The 21,343-nt window shown below is 41.4% G+C and overlaps 1 protein-coding gene across 1 annotated transcript in view; it reads right to left on the bottom strand.

The window, feature by feature from the left end:
* Positions 1 to 21,343, bottom strand: part of trpm7 (transient receptor potential cation channel, subfamily M, member 7) — a gene marked incomplete in the record, with an annotated part of 28,184 nt that overhangs the window by 1,214 nt on the left and 5,627 nt on the right. Inside the window, 31 exon segments of the mRNA XM_062388348.1 lie at positions 2 to 53; positions 195 to 478; positions 1,682 to 1,747; positions 1,854 to 1,898; positions 2,742 to 2,801; positions 3,279 to 3,307; positions 4,280 to 4,317; positions 4,447 to 4,523; positions 4,652 to 4,748; positions 5,460 to 5,554; positions 6,548 to 7,359; positions 7,523 to 7,655; positions 7,845 to 8,023; positions 8,488 to 8,620; positions 9,050 to 9,224; positions 10,653 to 10,904; positions 11,093 to 11,221; positions 13,707 to 13,850; positions 14,165 to 14,320; positions 15,442 to 15,670; positions 15,750 to 16,027; positions 16,183 to 16,317; positions 16,544 to 16,684; positions 16,800 to 16,853; positions 16,946 to 17,080; positions 17,446 to 17,546; positions 18,741 to 18,813; positions 19,019 to 19,142; positions 19,950 to 20,124; positions 20,837 to 21,008; positions 21,122 to 21,246. Coding sequence (XP_062244332.1) covers positions 2 to 53; positions 195 to 478; positions 1,682 to 1,747; positions 1,854 to 1,898; positions 2,742 to 2,801; positions 3,279 to 3,307; positions 4,280 to 4,317; positions 4,447 to 4,523; positions 4,652 to 4,748; positions 5,460 to 5,554; positions 6,548 to 7,359; positions 7,523 to 7,655; positions 7,845 to 8,023; positions 8,488 to 8,620; positions 9,050 to 9,224; positions 10,653 to 10,904; positions 11,093 to 11,221; positions 13,707 to 13,850; positions 14,165 to 14,320; positions 15,442 to 15,670; positions 15,750 to 16,027; positions 16,183 to 16,317; positions 16,544 to 16,684; positions 16,800 to 16,853; positions 16,946 to 17,080; positions 17,446 to 17,546; positions 18,741 to 18,813; positions 19,019 to 19,142; positions 19,950 to 20,124; positions 20,837 to 21,008; positions 21,122 to 21,246 — 4,698 coding nt within the window.

Below are 21,343 nucleotides of genomic sequence, written 5' to 3'. Positions count from 1 at the left end.
CCTTGGTTGAAGGCAAAGGTCAGCTTCTGAGCAGCTCGTTGTTGTTGAATTTCCTGCAGGGAAACAAAGTTGAAATGTTATTGGTAACTGATATGGAGTTCAGAAAGAGACAGTCCACACCCAAACCTACAGCCATTCAGCAAATTCAATTGAACTGAATCTATACTGAGAAACTACATTGAGTGACTCCCTACCCTGAGACAAAGGTGCAGCACAGTGTCCTCTTTGTAGATACTCTGCCAGGTCTGGACCACCTCGGGAAGGAAGGACTTGACTATATACAGGTGACCTGGTTTCAGGAGGTCGTACTCTGACCAGGTGCAGAGCACCTTGAGGGCTCGCCGGAGTCCTCCACCCATCTCCTCTTTGCTGAGGAACTCTATTTTGGCACAGAGTCCCCGCTGGGCCCAGGAAGACATGCTGTTGTTGATGGTGTTGGGAGAACTCTCCTCCAGTCGGTACACAGTCACCGGCTCCCCTGATAGAGAGTGAGATAGAGAGGTTAGTGTTGAGTAGTTCTCCTGACACAAACTGCAGACACACAGCAACATAAGGCGGTGTCAGCTTTATGGTACCACTTTAAATATACATTTGATTTGATGATTATTAAGCATGCTCTCTGTGGGGAAACAGAAGTGCGCAAAATGAAAGTGTGCGACAGATCCATCCGTGGATAAGAAGTAGAGTAAATGTGAGCTTTGCACTCTTTTATGAAGGCACATCTCACTATCTTGAGGAAGTGGCTTCAATCTAACACTGAAAGGCTGCAGCACTAAAATCAGATCAGGTTTTTTCCATCAGTTGGGGAAATCCCATTTCAGGGCCTCGCCTGTCTTGGCACAGAGGTGTGCCAACAATGCAACAAATCTCATGTTAAGACCAACCTACTCAAAACAATCTATATGTGGTGGCTGCACAGGTAAATGACGACTGCGTCAGTCTGAGGATGGCTGGTGAGGACACTCTGGCCGGTACAAGGCAAACAGGTCTAATGTGCATCTGCCCCTAAGGTGAATGAGAGGCAGGCCACCACTGCAAAATGTAGACAGCAGAAACCTGTGTCTGTGGTAATTGTCTATACTGCAACACAAAAAACACACTTAAATCAGATCAGAGTATCAGAATCTATTTTACAATGTAAAAGAAAATTATGCTCTAAAAGGTAAAAAACTGGATATCAAAGTTACAAAAGAACCAGAAAACAGGAGTCAAAACAAACGGCAAATTTGATCATCATTAAAATATGGTTGAATGGAGATATGAGATAATAATTATAATAAACTGGTGCCGTGTGGCTGCTCATGTCTGTGGTGCATTGTTTGCAAATATGCAGTAAACACCTCTCCACACCACAGGGTGTGGAGAGGTGTCAACAGGGTTTTAAACTGCATGGATCCCATGACTCACAGGCATTTGGACATCAAAACAGAAACCGCCGCTGAACTAGTTCCTCTTCAACAAGGAGACGGAAAAAAACTAAAACACAACGCCACACCTACACTAGTTCATCAACATGTTGAGCATGACTGTGGAGCAAAGAGCTGTTGGCGTGGGAGGACAAAAACAAAGCAATGACCACACCCCCCTCATTCTCCACCTGCCTGCTGTTTGGCTTCAATGTCAGATCAAGTTGTTTATTCACATCTGACATGTGTGGGAATGCACCAGGACCCAGACTCACCTCTAGGGGGCACAGGAGTGAAAGGGATGCTCTGCGACAGCCTCATCAAGTTGTTGCGTTCAACAGCTACAGGAGGAAAAGGGCAAACATCAACACACACACCTCTGTGAGCAGTTTCACCTGGAACTTTACGACAGAAGAAATTGTATAACCTTATTGATCCATGTCTCACCTGAGTACTGGTAGTTTTCCATGGGCTTGAAAGGTGAGCCAATAGCTACAGAGAAAACAAAGTGACTGTTAATCTTTGCACTAAACATTTTACAAGCTTATTTATTGGATGACTAAAATATTTTAGTGATGCGCTGGCAGGAGAAAGCGATGGGAGAGTGAGAGAGAGCAGGACATGACATGCAAAAAGGACCCCGGGCTGGATTCATGTCATTAAATGAAGATGTCAGTGGTAAATCATGTTCATTCAACAAAAACAGTTTTTCCAGCATTCACCAGCAGATGTCACTCTATGACAGGTTTACTGCAACAGATAAATAAACCTGAAGTCAACAGTGATGAACAGAATCTGAAATTAAATAATGTATTAAATTTGTTTTGGTATCTAGCATCTGACAAGTCTGTTACTGGTATTCGAGCAATATTGAAGAATATAAAACAATTTTTTAAATTCTATTCTCGTAATGTTATGTTGTGACTATATTAAAAAAAATCTCCGAATTATTTTTCATGTAAGTGGCCTCCATACTCCGTCCTATTTAGTTATCAGTTTAAATACATTTTTCTGTCAATAGAAGGAGCAAAATGTTGTAGGCAAGGAACAACTGATGATTTATTATTTTCATTACTGATTTATGTATCTTTATCTTTTAATCAAATAAATCTCCTTCAAGTTTTTTATCCAAACATAATGTTTATAGTTTTTAATCTTTACACTGCAGAAGCTGGAACAATCACATTTAGTTTCAAACATGATTCCAATAGAAAATGAAAATGAATAGATTATCAACTTGTTCATTGGAATCCTGTTGATCAACTAATGAATTAATGGACTTGCTGCTTGGGAGGGAAGTTATACACTGCAGGGAAAACAGTATCTGTAACTTACAGTCCTTCCTGCCTCCCAGGTGGGCGTGGCGTGGCGTGTAGAGAGAAACTGCAGCTGGAACTACAGAAGTGGAGAAGCTAAGTCAAGCTTCCATCCATTAAGCATCACACAGAAGAGGTCACACTGTGCTGCTGATGTAAAATCCCTTTGCAATAATACTTCATCAAATCACAAAACAGTTGGACTTGCAAGGGCAAGACTATCATTGAAAGCAACGTCTGTATTATTTCACATTCTCAATTCAGATTCTTCTGTAACACAGGGATGTTGCTGCAGCTAAACCAGAACCAGACACAAGGCTTCAGTAAAACTTAGCAAAAATACTGGAAACATTGGATTTACGGGAGGAACACATTATTTCCTTAAAGATTTTTGGTGACAAAAACAAATATAGGGATGCAAAGAAAGGCGAAAGGTCTATGTTCACTTTGGTGACACTTCCTTTGAGAGTTGCTGGACTAGCTGATCAAGAAAGAAGGAGCCGGCCCAAACTATGTCATGCAGATGAAGGAGCACGAGTGAAACTACACATCCTACCAGTTGGAGTATCCTCGACCGGGGCTCTTCTGAGAGGAAGACAGGGAAAGAGGAAAGTAATTCATTAGTTAAAACTACACACAAAAAGATTCAATGTACATAGTTACTGTCTAGATCACCGAGATACACAGGAGCTTGTGTAGGGCATTTACACGACAAAACTGCTGAAGTCAATTTGATTAAGACACAAACTGGTTAGAGTTTTATTTGTTTCTATAAAGTAAATTAAAGTCAAGAGGTTGTGGATTGTCTGTCTTAACACTGTATGCATGTGTACTTATATCTTTGCTTGGACTGTTTTGAGCATATTGTGGGTTCTTATGATGTCGGAATAATCAGAACAAATTTGTTTCCAACTTGGAAGATTCTTGGGAACAACACAAAGTCCACAAAAATGTTGGTGGGGTAAACAGTGTTTCAGCCAAAGTGACACTTTGCTCGTGTGTTGACATCCAAGCCCCGACATTTATATTGACTTGAAACAAGGCCGTGTTTTTAGCCTAAAAGTCCAGTACCAGAAGTTACCGGATGCTAGCGGGCATAGCCACGCGGCGATGTGTCCGAGGGTCCGTGAATGCACCGCATAGGAAGATATCAGGTGACCTTTAGGCTAAAAACATGATTTTAGTTACACCGCTTCAAGTCGCATATGAATGTCAGGGCCTGTGGCAGTTGGATGACACCACACGAGCAGTATGGAGGCATGTTATGTTGTTTTATTACGCCTGAAGATGAGGTTGTGTTTGACTTCAATGGTATTGACCCCCCACGACTCCAGAAGTGTTTTGTGGACTCAAACACTTCACCCCCTCTCCATCGGCATAATAGTGAGTAAATAATGAGGGAATTTTCATTTTTCTGTGAACTCTCTCTCTCTTTAAGACTTGTTTTTAAGGTAAGGCATTTAGTTGTGATGGTTAAGCATGAGTGGCTAGGGAATGCATCTTACCAACGATTGTCATCACAGAGATAAAAGTGTGTGTTTGAAAGAGGACACTTACAGGCTGCTGGCTTGGGCTGATTTGACCTGAACTTTTTCCTGTTGAAGAAATTACAACTTGTTAAAGATTGACAGAAACTGGAATTAATCAAGTTAACAAGATTTAAACACAAAGATGTTCAGTTTTTCTAACTTTTTTATCATGTAAGAATAAATACACATTCTCACCAATACTGCAGCCCTGGGGTCCTCATGGATGAGGATGTCTTCAGCCGACACTCTGCTTCTGTCCCTCCTCTTCAGATCTACAAGAACAGGATCAACGATCGGCAACCATCAAACATTATTGTGGACACTCACCAATAACTAACAAATCAAGGACTGTGGTCTCGAGGAGGATTTTGCTCAAGAGGAGAGTTCTATGTGAGCTTACTGGAGTCAGGATGGAGAAAAGCTGGTTTTCTGTCAAACTCTGTGAAACCAGCATAAGAGTTGACAGCTCTGATGTGACCAAGACTTTCAGGATGAGCCTACAGCCGTAAAAACAGAGAGAAAGACAGGGACGGGTGTGAGAGGGTTTTACTGATTAATAGAGAATCTCATTAAGTGTAATCTCAACAGACTGAATCATAAAAAATGGTCACAACCGACAAAACTGTGAATTTAGCAAACACAACACACAACTTCATGATTTGTCTGCAGCATTGTAGTTGAGGCTTCTCCTCTGAAAAACCACCATCAAGTCTCGATTGATTCTGAGAGGAGCTTGAGTTATCAATCGAAGCAGCACTTCACAGTGACTCAATTTAGACATACAGAAATAATCAGACATTATTTTGATTATGTTTACATGACTTGCCAAAAGAATATTCCATTCATATGTACTGAAAAAGTCTGTCATGACTAGTGTCAACATTATGTTTTACTACTCACTACACTTGACCACAGGGCATCTGTTGTATGTCGTAAATATCCTTAAATAGGCTGTTGAAATCAGGTTAACATCGGAATATTAGTGACCATGTAGATGTTAAAACCATTTGAGCGATGATAAATTAGGTGACATCACACATTGCCAATGTGGTATTCAAGTTTTTAGCCGACTAAAATCTACTAGGAGTTTTAAAATGTGTCTGATCAGCAGTGAGTCAGAAAGTCTTCTTAAAAAGACAAATATGACAGAAATATATATATATATAAAGAAAATTATGTATAGCGTACAATGACACATGTCAACACACCTGTGATCTGATCTTTGTGGCCGGGCTTTGCTGTCTGCTGGAGGAGGAGGTCTCTTTTGGTGTCGAGTGCTGGACGTCCAGATTATCTTTATGTCCTGGAAACATTGTAAGTGATTCATTTATCTATATCTACCCTGTTGATATGTCACATTATAAAATGTATACAATTTCCTTTTCATGAGTTAGTTACAATATCCAATCTAAGCGAATGCACCAATTTGTTTTCTAGACCGATTTCATTTGTTTTACTGTTTTGCATTCAGAACAAATCAAACACTTCCTGATCAGGTGACACAAACAACACAACAATGATGATGTAATCAAAGATAAATAAAAGCTTATTCTTCAGAGATATTTCTTCTCAAGCCTCCACCAACCAAACAGTCTTGTGGACTAAGATGAAAACCAGACAATTGATCACAACATTCAGGCATTCAGGTCTCAAGATAGAGTATGTGAAAACCTCAGAACCACCCAGAAACAGAAGAAACACACAGTTCACACAGACAGAGCAGAGGGAGAGAAAAAGGCCACAGCTGAAAGTCAACTGGGAACCCGAGCACCCGGCAGCAGAGCCCTCAACTTCAGACTGAATCTCAAACCTCTTGTTGGGTTCCTCTTGTCAGGGGGGACTTCTGCCTCACTTTGACCATCACAGCATGTCTCTGCTGGTCTCAAATCACTTCGTTTCCCCTGTTTTCGTCTCTGGGGTCCCCTGGGTGCCGCAGCAGGGGCATGAGCAAGACGAGGCCCTGTGTTTTTGCTGCTGCTGTGACCCATTGATGATTCAGCTTCAGGAGTCAGTGTGACTTCAGCGTCTGCACTTTGTTTACTTAGAGAGCCCGATCTCCCCTCGTCGTCACAGAACGCCTCATTCACGTACCCCAAACTCACCCTAGTCTCCTCTATTTCCCCTCTTTCTGACCCCTCTGTGTTCTCAGGTGTTACAGTGCAAGCAGGCAAGCAGGTAAGCTGAGCAGAGCCCGAAGTCGAGACAACGACAACAGTAGGATACACACATACACCGTTTTCATCCTCCACTTTTATGTTCTCATCAATACCAGATTCACCCTCATTTTCATACTCACCAACAAATGCACCAAACTCTATAGTGGTGCTGTCTGGTTCAAGAGGTTGCTGGTAAAGCCTAGCCAGAGCGAGCTCCGGGTGGCTGGAGCCACTGGGCTGAGAAGGGGTGTTGCTGATATGGAACTGAGCTCCGGGGGAGGGTACGTTGGGAAGGCTGGATGGGGAGTCGGAAAAGCCCGGCTCTTGTGGACGGGTCAGCTTACTCTGAGTGAGAGAGCGGCCTCGGAGACGCAGCTCCGGAGGGGAAAAGGCTGCAGCACTTTGGACAAAGGCAATGGAGCCGGAACTGGAGATGGCACTGCCTGAGCAGCCAGCCTCTGCAGCAAGGTGGCCGAGCCCAAACAAGTCCCTCCTCTCTGGACTCGCTGGGTTGAGGTTGGGGTCCAGCCCCTGTTCTGCTCCAGGGGTGGGCCCCACTCGCCTGCCACCTTCCGTTCCAGCCCCTCCCCCTACACCAATCCCGAACAGAGAATCTGCTATATCGACTCCCGTTTCGGGGAAAGAGGAGGCGAAGTAGGGCCCTGCACTGCGTTTGCCTATCCCGGACGATTTTGAGTGGGGGCCTGTGTCGGATGCCACAGGCGCGATGCTTGGGCCCACATTTTTAGACAGGCTGAGTTCCCGGGTGATCTGATTGTGGACCTTGCTGGCCTCCGACGCCCTCTGGGCAGTGAGGGTCTTCAGAGTGTCCACAGTTAGAGCTGAGAGGTCCTGCAGGTGGCCGATCTGAGAGTCCAGAGTGTGCAAAGAGCGTTTTATAAAGGTGACTTTGTTCCCGACCTCCTTCAGCTGCAAACACATGGTCTCAACTCTGGAAATGACAAAGATAAGCATTACTTCAGCTCTTGTTGCCTTCTTATGTATTACTAAAATATCCAAAAGTTATGAAAAGTAAAAAATCATGTTTTTTTCATATACGGATTAATATTGAATGTATGCTCTGCATCTTTTTAAACATTTATAAAGAACCCTACCTTTCTGAGGTAAGACGTATTCTCTCCTCACTCCCCGAGTGAAACTGATCATCTTTTTCATGGAAGTATGTCTCCACACACTGCTCCTCAAAATCGTGAAGCTTCTTTTGATCTTCCTCAGTTAGAAACAGCTCTAAAAGAAGATTAAGAAATAATTAAAAAAAGCAGCAGCTTTCATATTTTTGGAGAACAATTTTTATAGTATCGTTTTTGGTTCATGTTCTCAATATAAATGTTTATTGAAACACATATTTGCTGTATGAATGAATGGCATCCTTAATCATCAACAGCACATGCTGCAGAGACAGCAGGGTGGACATACTTGGTCCGTAGGTATTTTCCTTCTTCCTCTTTCGACACATACAGAAGAGGGAGTAGATATGGCAGAGGAGGATGAAGGGCGGTGGGAGGACAGGCTTCTCGTGGTAGGCCATAATGAAGTGGTAGCGCTGGTACTTCCAAACCAGATTGGAAATGGACTTCACTTGTATATACACATTGCTGGAAAACAAAGCAGAGGTATGTATGAAGATGAGGTGAACACCAGCAATATTCTATTTAGTTTTAACTAACTTCAGCTGCTTTTCAGACATGCACTGATCTCTGGATAATATCCTGACATTACCCTGAGAGGCTGTATGTGAGAATGCAAATGTCTCTCTTTCAGTTTCTCAAGCCAGGCCCCAAGTAAAAGATAGTGTCCGAGTGAGTCTGAAGATGCTGAAGACGATGTCAATTTGGAAAGAATATGAGATTCTTGAGCGAAAGGGTCTACGCCAGTCATTTGGTGGTGGAAAAAAACATCTTCGCAACTGAATATATATGTTATGTCCCGTCTCATGCACCCCGCACCACCCCACCCCTGAATGCTTCGGAGATTTTCCTGTTGTAGTGAATAAGTTTGTCAAACTCGGATTTTCCAGAGATCATGTCTGAAAATGGCAAAAAAAATGATGTGCACTTACTTAAAGAAGGCAATGAGAAGGTTGACCATTAGTATATACTGTACAAAGAGGTAGACTGCTTGTAGGAGAGGAGTCAGCCACACTCCTGCCGTACACAGGGGCTTCACTGATTGGTCACTGTTGTTGGCACACACTGTGAGAAGACACAAACATTGAGCTGTTTATTGGAGCTTATAGAGGAACATTTTAATTTGCAGAGCCCTGGGGGTACGATTGTTTTATTTCCACAAGCTCACACCATCGTAAGAACAGCTAACTATTCACCACTTTTTGCACAGGGTCGTAATCACAGTAACCGATTTCAATGTTGTGACCCTTCATAGCCGAGTCCGGACAGTAAGTGCTGGGGCCCCCTTCCCCAAAGAGACTAGTGTTGGCTGCCTCTGCCTGTGACCCATGTTGTGTGAAAGAGGCTGTGAGGGGGAACAATGATTGGGCACTCGTGGGTTTGATTTCAGGTGCTGGTTTTTGAGTGGCAATCAGCTGTCATGCCGTGGTGAGAAGCTTTGAATAAAACTGTCCTTACCATCGTAATCTCCCCTACCATCCTCATCGTCCTTACCATCGATTTCATAGGCATACACCTCCCCGTACATCATCCAGTACGGCTGGAAAACCACGTCTTTGGCCAGTGTCCAACTTGCCTCCTCTGCTGGGTACAGAATAGCTTTCCTGGGTACGCCATAACTCAACAGGACTATCGCCATTATTACTACAATATAAAACATGTTCGCCACCTGCAAGAGACGTCACACATAATGAATGAAACATATGACTTCAAACGAAATACAAAGTAAAGACCCTCTTTACATCTACCCAAGCTAACCGTAAGTTATGACTTTTTTTAGGAAAACTTTTTAAAGTTAATTTTAAAATAACATTGTTGATATAATTGTTTAATAAGGTGGAAATATAAATAAATGTTTTTCATTTTCTTGATTTCCTTGGTTTTTGTTTAACGTTTCAAAGCAACTGTTGATTCCAGGTGAAAACGATTGATGGTTATTTAATAACAGCTATGAAGAGATTCAAGATTCAAGAGTTTTATTATCAACTACACAGAGATAACAATTAAGCAGTCGCTGGCAATGAAATGCTTGAGTCACACGCTCTCTTCTAACAATGCTCAAGAATTAAAAGAACTAAATTTGAATAAAATAGTGTAAAATAGAATATCAAAACTAAAACTTGACTGAAGGCGAAGTTCTGGATTGAAATTCAATACGGTTGTAATTAAATCCAGTTTCATAATTTGGGAAATGTATTTACTCCCTTTGTTGGGAACATTAATAATAATAATTAAATTAGGTATAAAGTACAATTTAGAGGAGCGGTCAGGGAGATTTTTCCCCAGTGCTTCCAGTTTAGCTTTTTTTCCCCTCACAAAAGGTGGATATAATTTGCTGTTAAATAAAAACTATTTTAAGATTTCAATCAATATTATGAAAACGGACGGCTGTCCCTTAAAATGATTAACAAAATACAATAGAACACACATGGTGAAAAGCTTGTTCTAAAAACGACAGAGGTGCTTAAGATAATCTAGCATAAATCGCAATACCTGGTTAAATGTGAATGATAAATGCTGCTAGAATTTGAACGTTCAAAATTATTAAACTAAAAACAAGATTAATATAACAAATTTATTAATGTAAAAATTGTAGCAACAACTCTCACTGAATGTTTATCTCCCGCTGTAAGTTAATGTTTCTTAGGAATAGATATTAGATGACAAAAGTAGATTCTAAACCCACTCTGTCTCCTGTGTTAAGTGAATGTGTCAGCACCACATTAACTTCTGCTTAATGTGCATCTGTGACTTCTAGTAATAATTTTCATTTAATCAACAAAATTAATTACTGAGGAATTAGTCATGATTCTTATAACTTGAAATATAAACCAATATAAAAAAAGAATGAAACAAAAGTCTTAATATAGGCAAATATTAATAATAATAATAATAATAACAATGTGTGGCTACTTCCGCAAGCACGGTATAAATGACGCTGTTTCGAATATGAATGTAGGGGCTTGCAGACACTTGGATGACACCACACTAGCATGTCATGTTTTTTGTGGACGGTTTGATGGGTGATTTTTTTTTTTCTGTGAACTATCCCTTAACTGTGTCAAATGAAATGTGTATTCAAATGACTAAAACTCACCATTTTAGCGATCATCATGACATAAGGTCCAGCTTGTTGGTTGACAGCCAGGATATCCAGGAGTCGCACATACCAGAAGATGATATTGAGACAGTAAACTGTCCTGCCAGGGACAAAGGCATCGCCTCCGCCCAACCTCAGGCCAAAGCCGATGAAGAAGATCACAATGGCCAGAAAATCGGACAAGTTGAAATAGTCACTGAACCACACCTTTATCTTCTGGCTTATTTTGCCGGCTTCAGACATGAACATCTGGGAAAAAAGGAGGTGGTAAAGTCACAAAGAGTTAATTATTCTAGAGTCTCTGAGGAAGTGAATTTGCAGGACAAAGAGAAACGGGTATCAAAAGCAATGACTTGCCGATGAAAATATTAATTATCTTCACCACTTTAAAATCAGTGAGTATCATTTATGCTTCTTTAAAAGTCTGTTTCAATTACCTCTCGAATTTTCTCAATGGCAGAGGTGAAGATGTAGAGGATGACCACCCACTCTTGAGCTGAAGGCGATTCGGGCATTTTCACAAGGACCACATACGAATAGAACATCAAGAAGCCCAGGTAGAAGAGCTGACGGTGGGAAACACACAACATGACTCAGAAAAAAAAAGTCCACTCCCGCATCATACGTTACCTTTTTGGTAGATGTAAGTAAAATGATTCATTCTAACCAGGAATAGAAAATCTGATTTCTCAATCTAGGTGCCTCATAAATATAGAAAAGGAACTGTGCTGATAAAGAGCCTTTAAACAAAGACAGTCCCTGAGAGAGGCTTCTTCTCCACAGGGAGCCCTAAACTTCATCGGGGCACTTATATTTTCAGTCTACAGCAAACAGTTACTGAGCCCTCTCAAGCATCAGAGGTCAACAGGTAGTTTGCTTCGTGAATGAGGACTGTGTGAGAGACATGGTAGGAAGATAACAGGAACCTTTTAAACCACATTGCAATTTAAACCTATATATTTTTAAAGAAACATTGTATGAAGTAACTGTTTGTAATGTGAAATTAGTTGCTCATAGTAATGAAACCTCAGGGAATTATCCCCTCCTGCCTTTTGCCTGCTTATTTTAGAGCACATTTCCTGAATGTTACAGTTCAGGCTAGTTGTGCCAATTGCTTTAAAGGGATAGTTCACCCAGAAATTAAAATTCACTCATTATCTACTCACCCCTCAACAATGGAGCGGAGGGTCGGGTAAGTTTTTGAGTCCACAAAACACTTTGAGTTTTCAGGGGTTAAACAGTGCTGCAGCCAAATCCAATACATATAAAGGAATTAGTGAACTATTGTCAGACTTGAAGACACTTTGATGACCACACACGAGCAGTATGGAGGCTGCTTTCTGTTTTATTACCTCTGAAAAAAGCCACTATGGTCTTAAATTGTATTGGATTCGGCTGCTACACTGTTTACCACTGAAACTCAAAATTTTATGGACTCAAACATTTCACCTAGTCCTCCATGGGCATAGTGGTGAGTAGACAATGAGTGAATTTTCATTTCTGGGTGAACTATCCCTTTTGTGTCTTCTATTGGACACAACATCAAGTAATGCAGCTCTACCTTTGCAGACAATTAAGAGGGTGGATACTACTGACTATGGTGAACCCCTGACTTTACATAAAGACCACCAGCCGGTTGATATTTCAATCTTCTTGAAATATTTGAACATCTACAGACCACCTGCTATGATAAATGCTGATGTTATGACCTCTGAATACTGACGTTTTTTAGCTTGTAAATATTGGATGGATTTCCATGACTTTTAATACAGATACTAATGGTGCAAAGAGGATGAATCTTAATTACTTTTGTGATCCTTCAACTTTTCCTCAAGCTCCAACAACAGGTCAAAGTTATAAGGTACTGTCCGGATTGGTTCAACTATTCTTAAAGTGGTTTATGGTGCTTAGGTGATGTATCTTAATGACTTAAGCAACTATCTGAGTTTTACTCAACAACAACTTTGAGGTCAACGTTTCCGGTTTTGAGGGAAATGTCCCGACAACTATTGGAAGGACGGCAAGGCCAACAACACTAAGACTGTGGGAAAGCTTGAAAGTGTCCATATAGGCAGGTTTGGGCAAAGTGGATTAAATCAACCATTAAAAAACGGAGCCTTGACATTCGAGATGGGACCTCGTTGGAAAATCAGCCATTAACACTCCCGTCTGATGGGTAATGTGTTTGGATCGGGAGGGAAGCATGTACAGCAGATGTAGATAAGCTCAGACCCAGGCGGTGCTACATATACTTGCAGTCTCAGTGATGTTATCAACCTGAAGAACAGTCTGAAAAACAACCCTTCCCAGGGCAGCTAGTAAAAACTTCAATGACAGCTCCCATGTTCCTGAGAACCAGCCGCGGGCTTGTGAATATGAATAAACATAGGACTGTGCCATGGGGCTAGAAAGGCGAGATGCGCGTTGAACATAATGAGGAAAAGTTTGACTCTACCCTCGAACTAGAGCAAATACAGGCAGTTGATGCGTCACTATGAGATGTATTATGTGGATTGAGATGTCTTGTATGATCGCGTTCCCTGAGTTGGGGGGTGCTACTTTGTGTGCTCTTCAGTTCTAATAGGCTCAGAGTGAGGGAATATATTTCTATTATTCTTCCTGAGCCACTTTGTCTGTGGTTATTTGATTGGGTTTCACCTTGTCCCCTCTCCTGTGGTTTTAGCGACATTAGGGTGATATCGGAACATCTGAGGGCCTTATTAGCAAGTGGATATAAAGGTTTGATCGACCGATGATCACTTGCCATGGCTGCAGTAAAGCAGTTTTTGTAAAGACAACACTTCTCTATTCGAAAAACTACGGTTTTCAGCAAGAGCTAAATGTCAAATTACATGCATGTAAATTATCTGCAGGTTGGCTCCAGCATCAGTTTACTACTCCTGCGTATCAGCAGCTTCCTTTGTAGGATCCTTCTACTAAGATTAAACACCAGAAAATGGAAAGCTGGAGAGATTATTTGGTAGACCAGCGTGTATATATATATATATATATATATATATATGAGTGTGTATTCTTCTCTAATCTTCCTACCGTGTTGGACCAGAACTTGACAATGGGAGCGTGGTAGAAGGCATAAATCTTCCTAGTTAACGGCAGCTTCCTGGTTCGAACGAGCGGCTCCATGTCATTTTTCACCTCCACTTGGTCTTGGGATCTGGCCTCCTTGAACACATCCTGCCAAGAGGATAAAAGGCCCAAAATTAGACAAAAGAACGCCCGATATGGAGTGACAGCAATAAAGCAAATAAAAGGTAAAAAAGAAAAAGCATTTAAGGGCAAATAAGTTTTTATCAGCAAACGTTTAATGTGAACAACTTTTTCCTGGTCTTATATTTTACAAAACAAAAAAAGCTTGTTCAGAGCTCATTAACATATTGAACTGTGATTTAGCTAGAAAAGGTTTTTGAAAGGATGTATAATGCTATTGGACTGTCAGATTGCTTTGATAGATTAAACATGTTTTTGAATAGGAGAACGGAGGAACTGACCATTTGGATGTCTTCAGGTATGTTCTGAAAGTTGTGTTCGCTGTCCTCCATGGTCATCTGGTGATCATCCTGACTCTGAGGGATGTGAGCCATCTCAGCCTTGGATTTGTACTCCAACAGAAGGATGGCAGGAGGCACCAACATACTCAGAATCACCTACACATAAACACAAAAACTAATGTGGGTGGATGCTGCTATATTTGTTGATGCAGTTTTTTGAATTACAAATGGGTGACCAATCACAAACGATAAGGCCAGCTAAATCTGAGCATTTCAGACAGAGGATGATAAAAGGTGCTGCAGTGAGGTTCTGAATAAGACAAATAAGTGTATTTTGAACATAACATCTGAATCTAAACTCTCGAGCGAATCAAACACAAAGTAAACTTCAAGTGCTGTGCGTGTCCTAATAACATCTGATTAGTATTGATTTTTATAATTTTGTAAAGTAAGCAGAGGTCAGCGGGAGAGTCAGCAGGGAGGACACGCTGCTGGGTAATACGACACAGGACAAGGATTCCGGATCTATAATGTGCGTTTGCTGTGACCCTGAAGCAGCAATATAAAAAGTTCATTTTGTCGGCCTCACCCTTGGCATGAGTATTTAAAAGGCACAGGAAAGAGTATTGTCAAATGTTGACACTATATACATTCCATATTAATAAACTTCGAATCTACAGATGACCAGCACACTGTAGCAGCAGTGGCTTGGACTCACGACCATGTGATTCTTCAGTTCAGAGTTCTGTGTACTCAGTCAAGCTCCATTGAACTTTGAGGTGAACAGCTCTTTGTGCAGCAGCAGTGGTACAGGTTCAGGGTTCTGAATCAGTTTTTACTTGCTGCAGCTCAATTTATGCAGGCCACTGTAACAGCTTTAGAAATGAGAGTTAAATCCAAGTAAGAAACTTCTGATACAAATGAAATCAGAAATATATTTTTTTCTTTTACATTTTGATAACCTTGAATTCAGAATGTGCTGCTGCATTTTGCCCCAGCAGATCACCAAAGACTTAAATCCTACAATCAACTAATTATTCTGTTTCAACCTGAAGCTAAGCAGCTATTTAACACCTCAACAAGTAGACTCAGATTTGTGTTAGATATGCAAGCAAACATTTGGATAAGACCCTGAAATAAAGATACTGACACTTATTCCATATATTAAGCTCTGCCTAAGAGGTAATTGAAAACTAGGACAAAACATTGACTCAAGCATCAAAATTACAACAGCTTCTTGTATGTTACCAAAAATAAAGTCTAAATGGAACATGAACCTTGTACCAGGAGTTCTTGCGCATGTTCAGCCGTCCCATCCACATGTCCGACAACAGCATCTGGGTGCAGGTGTGAGCCACAAAGGGCCTTAAGTGGGAGGAGACAGCCAGCTTCAAACAGGTAGAGTTGCTCCAATTCTTCAGCTCATAGGTGAGCAGCTTCATGGCCATGGTCTCGTCCTGTCTGAATGACTCCTCGAGCAGGTCCACAGCTAGTGTCCCAAACTCACTGAAAAACATCATCTCCATCAACAAGGTGCTTTCTAAAAGAAATTCAAGAGGTTTAATAGCCATGTAGAAAAACCTACTTTGAATACTCCTTGAGCTCCTCTGACGTGTCATCTACCACGTCGCTCTTCTTGGCCTCGTATGCCATCGAGCGGCACAGTTTACAGGCCACCAGTGCCTTTGCCATGTTTTCCTCACCATGCTGCCAGAAGAACAGCGACATTTTCTGCCTCTTCATCAGCACAGCCCACACCAAGAGCTCATTGAAAGGGTAGGGGAACCGCCGCGTCTCTGGGTCGTCTATGTCCACAATCTCTTCTTTGCTCCTCTTTTTGTTCTGCTCGGTGGAAGACTCGGGCTACGAAGAGAAGGAAAGTATAGCGAAAGGGGGACCAGGAGACAGACATTTTCTACCATTAACAGTGGCTCTAGATGCAGATAATATCTGGAAATCTTGCGGCACTCCAGTCTAAAGGAGGCCACGTTCTCTTATGGTTAACACCAGGAGTTTACCTTGGGTTTGTACGGCTGTGCAGTCTTAATGAAGTGGTTGTGCCTTGTCTTCTCCTTCTTGTCAGCCTGCATGCTGAAAGCCTCATGGCTTTTCCTCAAATGAGAGCCAGAACCTGCTGAATGGCGCCCTGATCTCTGTGCACGACATGGGAACATATTCAGGTTTGCTGATCGACTTTGCTTCCATCAGCTTTAATTATAGTTCACAATAAATTTAAATATTCATTGCCATTAAAATATTACTGCAGTCACTTGTCAAGATAAAGTTTTGTTGTAAAGTTAAAAAACTGAAGTTTCAAGTATGAATTTCATAACATTTTTGGCATTTCTCCAGACACATTGCAAAGCAGTTTTAACTTACCCTATTGTTGCCATGGAGATTGTTGTAAATGATTCGGAAGCGTTTCCTGGTGTAGTTGCACCGGTAAGTCCCGCCCATGAGGAACTCAATAACCAGACCCACGTCAATCAAAGTGATTTTATAATTTGGAGGCAGATGACTCTGCAAGAGGGAACAAAGACAAAATGGTGAGTGAGACTCTGGTTAATGGAAACAGGTAGAATATATAAATATACATATTATAAGAATATATATATATATGAAGTGAGCCGACTACCTGTTTAACATCTCTAACCAGGTGGAGGAGTGTTGGGTTGTTGGGATGCTGTTTCTAAAATAAAGGATCACAAAAAACATTTACAACATATAATATATACACACATATACATATATTTGATGTAGTGGTTGATTTCATTATGTTACCGTGTTGTAGAGCTCCTCCAGCCGACTGATTGTCAGAAAACGGTGCATGCTCACACCATTTTCTATAAGCAACTTGACAAAATCCACCCTGTCCATCACCAGTGCATCCAGCATGGCTTGCTCCAGAGAGCTCACCTTTACACCAAAAGATAAACATACTGTTAAGAAGCATATTTTCATGGCAAATAACTATTTACAAAACACAATGAGGGAGAGGACCTGAAATATGGCCAAACTACAACAAAAAAAAACACATGCAAAAAGTATAAACAAACTATCTATTCTCTTGTTTGCACAACTGCTGGGAGTCCCCGACTTTAAAAATAAACACGAACACTGAGGCCGCTCACGAAGACGACAGTAATAGGGTTCATGTTACAGTCAAGACAAGTAGTTCACAGCGGCCTGGTCGAGTCCAGTCCCCTGGTACTTCAGAATGGACACATGCACACACACGCACTCACACGCACGCATGCACGCACGCACGCACGCACACCTACCAGGAGCTGCTGTCCGTACACAAACACATGATTCTTGGCAATGTCTACACGATCCCAGGCCAGAGTCAGGACCAGCTGATCGAAGGCAGATGCATTTGTGCCTGAAATACACAGGTGTTAACACACACACACAAACAAAAACAGATATTAATTCCTAGGCATGTTAAGCCTTATTAACCATCTATTTGCTTTTGGCCAGCTCACAGGATTAGAGTTGGTTGGCAGAGCAGGGCCAGGGCAGTAATACAGTCAATTACACACTAATACAGCAACAGAGCAAATTAAACTACAAAGCAGTTGATTGTGTGATTCTCAAATAGTGATTATCTAAATTAAGTTTTCAGCTAAGCAGTCTGCTAAATAAACCATACTTGAAAAAAGAGAATGTATTTTTCAGTGTGTTCAGCTTCTAACAATAACGACAACAGTTCCCGTGATTAAACTTCCCATTTAATAGCCAGTGCATCAAATGAATTGGGGAAGTGGAAAAGTCTCAGCAGCATATATAGCATTTAAAAGGCTTGAGAGCTTCCGCACCCTTGGGTCCTTTTAGAGGATGAGTTACTATTTCACCTAGATGAATGCGTACCCGACTGGCAAATATTTGATTGAGTGGGCTTTTCAGTCGCACTCAACTGTTTTTCTTTTGAACGTCTGAACCCGTTTCTCTAGATGATCGATCAGCTGCCGTCAGTTGCAAATGTCCGGCTTCGGTTTAAATTAAAAGGAATGTGTGCGGCCAACCATCTCTGCTGTAGATTTGTTGCAACACCCATCATTTAGGTGAAAAGTGTATTTTTTTAGTCATTCAATGGGTATCGTCCTTTTCACAAAAAATTTAATTCACACATAATATTCACCAAAACGGTCCCTCTACAGCAAAACAGAAACAATGGAAGAGTTGCTCAGGTGAATGTTTAACTTCTTTTCTAACAAACGGACAGAGCGAAGGAGGGATAAGACAGAGAGACATCTAGCTCAGAGACTGACAGCACTGGAATGAGGCAGCCCTGTGAATAACAGCAACACGATCTCCTCAGGAACAGAAAGAAAGGGGAGCACAGAGGGGGAACTCTGTTCTCAATATCAGAGTGAAAACACTACAAAGTCATGGAACCTTAATCTCCCAGTATCAACAACGTCAGTGTATGAATAGACTGAATCAACTTTATGTGTGAGGGAGAGGGAGAGAAAGAGAGAGAAAGAGAGATAGAGAAAAGAGCGACAGAAAAAGAGAGAGAGAGAAAGTGAGAGAGTGGTGGGATGGGGATCTTGGACTGAAATCATCTACTAACCTTGGAGTAATGCCCTCAGAATGGCTACATCAATGTCCTGGTGATCCTCTGAGCTGATGTGAAACACAGTGATCTGGTGTTTTCCAAGAAAGAAGATAGCACTTACTGTCATGTTCCCATAGATATTTTCCATGTGATACATTATACTTTTGAAAACTACCAGTGGGATTCTATATAAAATTATGTAACTGTTGCATTCACTGTCAGAATAAAGCTGGATTACATTAAATGAGATAATAAAGACAAATGGTTGAAAAAGTGAAAGAGCAGGTATTCACCAGTTCTTTGCTCTTCATGCACTCCATCAGAGTTTGAAAGAGGTGGATGGCGTCGCTTTGGCTGAAGTTGAAGGTTTTCTTGATGGTTGCGATGATGTCAGTCTCCACTCCATCAGGAAGACCGCTGTAGAAAAAGAACACCATTACATGGTCACAGTTACACTGCTTGAAACACACATCGCTAGAAAATGCTTGAATAGGTTTCATCCCAGCACGATTTTCTCCAGATTCTTAGTCATCCATGTCATTAGCAGTTTTCAGACATGACCTCCATCCAAAATCTGGAGGATTGCATCGGGAGTTTAACCTGAGTTTCCCTTTCACACATGCACAACATAGAGTGTGAGGTACTCTGCACAGACATGTTCACAACAGCAACAAGCCCTCCGCATTATTCAGGTGAGAGGTGGAGCACTTGGCTGCAGCAGACAGAGGCAGGAAGTTGTACCATTAACAGTGGCTCTAGATGCCAGCTGTGAATTAGCTCAGCTGTGAAGCTCTCATCACCACAAATTCTCTTTGCTTGTCACCACTTTTTATCTGGGAGATATTCGTTTTCTTTTAGATTTTACTCTTTTGCATCTGTCGCATGTTAGAATCGTCATCAAACCCCCCACTCACTAGCGGGGATTCCAGCGTGGGTTCCCCTGCAGTGATCACTCATTTGATTTTTTTGCAGTGTTTTAGAGCATTAAACTATTATAATGTTGGCCAACCTCTGAGCTAAAGAACAGTTGGGTATCATCTGAAAGAAATGATCCTCTGTGCACAATGGCCAAGCCAGTGTTGACAGCGAATATCTTGGCCAGGACTTCCGTCCTCTCTTTGCTGTACTATTAACAGTCAGACTAGTTTCTTTATCATACGAGTGGACTGTTCATTTTCTTTGCCCCACCCACTCCGTGTGTGTGGGTCTGCGTGTGTGTCTTACCCTCCCTCCTCGGTCTGCTTGTGAACGTAGGCCAAAATGTCCGCTGCTCTTCCCGTTCCCTCACACACCACCACTGGGACAGGAGGGCTCTCCTGAAGGTACTCCAGCACAGTCAGAATCACATTGGGACCTCCCTCAAGGATGAGGGCCACAACAGGTACCCCCTGACCAATACCTACGAGACAGAAAACACAGGGCCTGCTTAAAGTTTGGGTTTATGTGACATTTTACCCTTCAGTTCCAATCGCATTCACTTAGTACAGCTCCACCCAAGTGACAGTTTGTGAGAGGTTAATATGATAATGCCCAGCTCAGTGTTATCACACAGTTCTCTACAGGCAAAGCCAAATCAAGTTTGTGCCATGCTACATGAGTATTATAGTATTATAAATTTGAGAGCAGATGTCATTCGGGAGAATTAGAAATTTCCTGGACATATAGGGATTTTACTTTTATGGAAATAATTCATTTTCCTGTCTAATTAATGATGTCTGACCAGTCAAACTGGTAAGAGAAGAGTTATGTTCTAGTCTGTGGATGATGATGCCTTCATGTTTACTTCTGAGTTCTGAGTATTTTAACACTTCAACAAAGTAAAATTTTAAATACGTATAATTAACTCACACAAAAAAAAAACTAACTGGGGACAGCATAGCATACAGCATAATTTTAGATTTCTTGTCATCATATCCATTAATTTGGATATGATGCATGGGCACAGATTTGTGACGTACACGAACAACACAGGGGGTTAAATCTTGACAATTTTAATAAAATAATATTTCTCTGGATAAAAATAGACTAAAATTAGATACTTATGGTATTAAAGGTTTCAATTCAACTTATATAAAAGCCCTCTTGAGAGATTGTTTTGCTGCTTTGCTTACGTGCATGTATTCTTTGGAGGTTGATGTGCTTCTCCAGGTCCCGCCGCAGTTTGACCTCAGCGCCGTACTTGCCCACTGTCCCGTCGTCCACCAGGAGGAAATGGGAATGAAGATTGTTGAGAACATTGAGTTTGCTTAGAGGGTTCAGTAGTGTCTGATACGGAGCGATGATCTGCAGTGGGGAAATTGGAAAATGGTAAAGGCAAGAAAAGAGACATTTTGACTTAAATTTCAGAAGAGCACAATTTAAAATGAGATGGAAATTAAGATAGATGTGTGTCTTACGTCTCTGCCGATGAGATCGTTCCTGTTTTCAATGACTCCCCAAGGCGAAATCCCGATAGTGCAAATTTTCTTTGATGATCTGGAACAGTGCTCTTTGAGAGCATCACCCACATGCTTTGCCACACCTTTGGGAAGGATGGAAGAAAATAGAAGATGAGATAATAATAGATTCTATACAAAAAACATTCTGACTCCTTAAACACTAAATCTATGACCAGTAAA

Source organism: Platichthys flesus, chromosome 1, assembly GCF_949316205.1.
Source record: "Platichthys flesus chromosome 1, fPlaFle2.1, whole genome shotgun sequence".
In the NCBI taxonomy this organism is placed as follows: Eukaryota; Metazoa; Chordata; class Actinopteri; order Pleuronectiformes; family Pleuronectidae; genus Platichthys; species Platichthys flesus.
This window is presented reverse-complemented; position numbering and strand designations above follow the sequence as displayed.